This window comes from Apteryx mantelli, chromosome 11 (assembly GCF_036417845.1).
Source record: "Apteryx mantelli isolate bAptMan1 chromosome 11, bAptMan1.hap1, whole genome shotgun sequence".
Lineage (NCBI taxonomy): Eukaryota > Metazoa > Chordata > Aves > Apterygiformes > Apterygidae > Apteryx > Apteryx mantelli.
This window is the reverse complement of record NC_089988.1, coordinates 14,663,238-14,668,342: the sequence shown is the minus strand read 5'-3', so window position 1 is coordinate 14,668,342 and position 5,105 is coordinate 14,663,238. Positions and strand designations below refer to the sequence as shown.

Below are 5,105 nucleotides of genomic sequence, written 5' to 3'. Positions count from 1 at the left end.
ACCTCCCTTCTTTTACACCAGCTGCAGAGCATAACGACCCCACAGGAGATCATCGGCAGAGGCCCCTGCTCCACATTGCACACTCAGCTAGTGCAAATTAGAACTCAAGACAGAGAGCTGAATGAAGGTAAAGGACAGAGGACATGTGGGAGGTTCCATGAGAAATGCAAAGGGTTTTACTCAGAGGAGCCTGTCCTAACTTGTCAATGTCTCTTCCTCCTTGGACAGTCCACCAGTGGCCCAAAGGAGCAAATGTCCAACAGCAGCTCCCTCAATGAGTTCCTCCTCCTGGCATTTGCGGACACACGGGAGCTGCAGCTCTTGCACTTCTCGCTCTTCCTGGGCATCTACCTGGCTGCCCTCCTGGGCAATGGTCTCATCATCATAGCTGTAGCCTGCGACCACCGCCTCCACACCCCCATGTACTTCTTCCTCCTCAACCTCTCTGTTCTGGACCTTGGCTCCATCTCCACCACTGTCCCCAAATCCATGGCCAATTCTCTGAGGGACAACAGTGCCATTTCCTATTCAGGATGTGCTGCACAGATATTTTTATGTGCCATTTTCATGTCAGCTGAGTATTCTCTTCTCACAGTCATGGCCTATGACCGCTATGTTGCCATCTGCAGACCCCTGCACTATGGGACCCTCATGGACAGTACAGCTTGTGTGAAAATGGCAGCAGCTGCCTGGGCCAGTGGTTTTCTCAATGCTCTCCTGCACACTGGGAACACATTTTCAATACCACTCTGCCAAGGCAACACAGTGGACCAGTTCTTCTGTGAAATCCCACAGATCCTCAAGCTCTCCTGCTCAGACTTCTACCTCCGGGAAGCTGGGTTTATTGTGGTAAATGCCTGTTTATTCCTTGGGTGTTTCGTTTTCATTGTGCTGTCCTATGTGCAGATCTTCACTGTTGTGCTGAGGATGCCCTCTGAGCAGGGACGACACAAAGCCTTTTCCATGTGCATCCCTCACCTGGCTGTGGTCTCCCTGTTCATCAGCACTGGCCTGTTTGCCTACCTGAAGCCTCCCTCCCTCTCCTCCCCAGCTCTGGATCTGATGGTGGCTGTTCTGTACTCGGTGGTGCCTCCAGCAATGAACCCCCTCATCTATAGCATGAGGAACAAGGAACTCAAGGACGCAGTGAAGAAACTGATTCAGCTGGTACTAGTTCAGCAGCAATAAGCTCCCCATCCCTCTTCATAAGCGATTCCCCATTCATCTCAGAAAGCTTTTATGTTTTGGGCAGTCTCTCTGTGATAATCATGTTTGTGCAGAAGTGTTTGAATTCATCCCACTTCTCCAGCAACACAAAGCCAGAATATCTGACCCAGAGGCTTTCTGTAAATCTGCTGACCACTGTGTCAGAGCTGGCCTCCCTTGCAGCATCTGTGTAATAAAAGGGGGTTTCCTCAGTACACTGCCTGAAGGCTGGGCTCTTCTTCCCAAGCTGGAGCCAAGAATGCGCTCAGGGAATTGCACTCGAAAAGGCCCTGTTGCTGTGCCTGGGTTTTCCAAGGACTAAGGACCATGTGCTCATAGGGTGATGTGTTAGGGTGCCCAGTGGGTGTCCAGTGCCCTGGAGAGTGTGAGTGGTCAAGTGGTATCTGCCAGGGACTGTCTCACATATCACTAGGTTGCTCACAGATGCCTGTCCTTCTGGAAGGAAATATGGAGCCACCTGGAGAGCAGAGGGGATCTCCAGGGCGGTGTGTGCCTGGGATGGGCAGTGAGTGGAGACTCTGAAAACCATGTGGAGTCACCCAAATGCAAAGGGCCAAACTGAGGAACGTACCAAATCTCAGGAGAGGGAATGGGCTGGGTCTAATGACACCTCTGAACACATCCTGAGCTATGTGAAATGCCCTGTGATTGCTCCAAGCATCTTCCACAGCCACAGATCCTGGGGAGAGGTTTGTCAGGTGCAGTGATGCTGGGCCAGCTGGCTCTGTCCTGACCATCACGACCAGTGTGGAGTCACCCCAGGGTCTCATGGCCCGCTCACCATGCAGAGCAGCACCGCTAGCCTGGGGCCCTGCGGGAACACAGGGGAGGGCTGCAGGAAAAGCTGGCCAGGACAACACGGACACACTGACTTGGGGAAAGGCTCTCTGGGGAGCAGGGACATCCCTAGAGAAAAGCAAAGGCGCAGTTGTTTGCTTCTGTGGAGGGGAATAAATGAAAACCTGTTTCTATGCGTGTCAGCTCAGGGCAGGCTGCTCTGTCACTGGAGCTGCCTGAGGAGCCCCGGGACCAGGACTTGTGTGCTGTCCTGGGAAGAGGAGCTGCCCAGAGGGGCTGCTGGCAGTCCAAGTTAAGGATCTCCTGGTCACGAGAGCAGTGGAGACATGGAGTGAGCAGCCTCCCTTTCCTTGTGACATTGCTGGCCCCCAGCCCTGGTGCTGATGGGGAGACTGTGTGTGCGTGTGCACAAATATATATATATATGTACATGTGTGTATGTATATCCTCAGACTCCTCCAGTGATCATTTTGCAGAGAAAAATGGGTTTCCAAATGTTGAACAGCCCTTCCACATACGTGGTGGACATAATCTGCTGCAGCATGTGTGCATCAGAGCTAGTCACTTCCCATTCTCTCTGCAGTGCCTGCAGGAAGGGCACAGATGGTAAACTAGCGGGAGGACAGGGTCTATCCCATTGGGACAGAGACATCTAGAAAGGGTCAGGTCACCCCCTGCCTTCACTTGACTGCTTCTCTGCCTTGCTGGAGTGGCAGCTGGTGTGGCTGATTCAGATACAGACTCCTCTGTTCAAGAGGGAAGGCTGGGGGAGATGAATTCCTCACAAGGGTCTTCTCTTGCAGACACAGCTGCCACGAGAGCTGTATTCAGCTCTCATCATGGGAAACAGGGAAACTTCCCACTGGTACCTGGACCAAGTCCCCTTGCTCCCAGTTCCCAGCGCCCATCCCCAGGTATCCCACCACATAGCAGGGTCAGTTTGACACCTCCATTTACATGCCCCCCAGCAGAGCAGGACTGACTCCTCTGGAGCCCATGGGCGGAGGCCCCTGCTCCTCATGGCACCCTCAGCCAGTGTAAACAGAGCTGCAGAAAGGGAGCTGAGTGAAGGTAAAGGGCAGAGGAAAGGTGGGGGTTTCTATGAGAAGCAGAGTGGGTTTGGCTCAGAGAAGCCTGCTCTAACGTGCCCCTGTCTTTTTCTCCTTGGACAGTCCACAAAGCCCTGAGGAAGCAAATGTCCAACAGCAGCTCCTTCAACGAGTTCCTCCTCCTGGCATTTGCGGACACACGGGAGCTGCAGCTCTTGCACTTCTCGCTCTTCCTGGGCATCTACCTGGCTGCCCTCCTGGGCAACGGCCTCATCATCACAGCCGTAGCCTGCGACCACCGCCTCCACACCCCCATGTACTTCTTCCTCCTCAACCTCTCTGTCCTTGACCTGGGCAACATCTCCACCACTGTCCCCAAATCCATGGCCAATTCCCTTTGGGACAGCAAAGTCATTTCCTACTTGGGATGTGCTGCCCAGGTCTTTTTCTCCTTTTTTTTATTTACAGCAGAGTTTTATCTCCTCACAGTCATGGCCTATGACCGCTATGTTGCCATCTGTAGACCTCTGCACTATGGGACCCTCATGAGCCACAGTGCTTGTGTCAAAATGGCAGCAGCTGCCTGGGCCAGTGCTTTCCTCAGTGCTGTGCTGCAAACTGGGAACACATTTTCAATACCACTCTGCCAAGGCAACACAGCGGACCACTTCTGTGAAGTTCCCCAGATCCTCAAGCTCTCCTGCTCAGACTCCTACCTCAGGGAAGTTGGGCTTATTGCAGTCAGTGCCTGTTTAGGCTTTGGGTTTTTCACTTTCATTGTGCTGTCGTACGTGCAGATCTTCACTGCTGTGCTGAGGATGCCCTCTGAGCAGGGCCGGCACAAAGCCTTTTCCATGTGCCTCCCTCACCTGGCTGTGGTCTCCCTGTTTGTCAGCACTGGCTCCTTTGCCTACCTGAAGCCCCCCTCCCTCTCATCCCCGGCTCTGGATCTGGTGCTGGCCATTCTGTACGCAGTGGTGCCTCCAGCAGTGAACCCTCTCATCTACAGCATGAGGAACAAGGAGCTCAAGGAGGCACTGAAGAAACTGGTTTGGTTGGTGCTGTTTCAACAGCAATAAGCTACCCATCTCTCCTCACAAGTGATCTCCAAGTGATTTCAAGCAACATTTGTGGTTGGGGCATTCCATCTGTGAAAAGCGTGTTTGTACACAAATGTCTGAATTCATCCCTCTTCTCCAGAGGCACAAACCCCGTCTGTCTGACCCAGAGGCTTTGTGTAAATCTGCCGAGCACTGTGTCAGAGCTGGCCTCCCTTGCAGCATCTCTGTAATAAAAGGGGATTTCATCAGTACACTGCCTGAAGACTGGGCTCTTCTTCCCAAGCTGGAGCCAAGAATGAGCTCAGGGAATTGCACCCAAAAAGCCCATTTTGCTGTGACTGGGTTTTTCCATGGGCTTAGCAGGATGTGCTCATAGGGTGATGTGTGAGGGAATGAGGGCTGGATTCAGCCTTCGCTTGTGGGTGCCCAGTGGCCCTGGAGAGGGTGAGTGCTCAAGAGGTATCTGCTGGGGGCTGTCTCAAATATTAGAGGGCTGGTGACAGATGCCCATCCTTCTGGAAGGCAATATGGAGCCACCCGGAGAGGAGAGGGGATTTCCAGGGACAGCATGTTCCTGGGACAGGCAGTGAGTGGAGACTCCCAAAACCAAGTGGGGTCACCCAAGGTCAAGGGCCAAACCGAGGAATGCACCAAATCAGGGCTCTGCAACCTCAGGAGAGGCAGTGGGGACTCCTCAGGCACAGGGAAGGCAGCCTCAAGAGCGGTTCATGTCACCTACAATGAAAAACCATGACTGGATCTAATGGCACATCTGACCCCATCCTGAGCCATTGGAAATGCCTTGTGATTGCTCTGAGCATCTTCCACAGCCACAGACACCTGGGGAGGGAGTTGTCAGGTGCAGTGATGCTGGGCCAGCTAGGTCTACCCTGACCAGCCCGGCCAGTGTGGAGTCACCCTGGGGTCCCACAGCCTGCTCACCCTGCAGAGCAGCACCGCCAGCCCAGGG

General features: G+C 53.6%; 1 protein-coding gene across 1 annotated transcript; it reads left to right on the top strand.

Annotated features, from left to right (window-relative positions):
- Positions 1-252: 252 nt before the first annotated feature.
- LOC136992987 (olfactory receptor 14A16-like) lies at positions 253-1,188 on the top strand. Its single transcript, XM_067303005.1, has one exon. The coding sequence runs from the start codon at positions 253-255 to the stop codon at positions 1,186-1,188; it is 936 nt and encodes a 311-aa protein (XP_067159106.1).
- Positions 1,189-5,105: the final 3,917 nt, after the last annotated feature.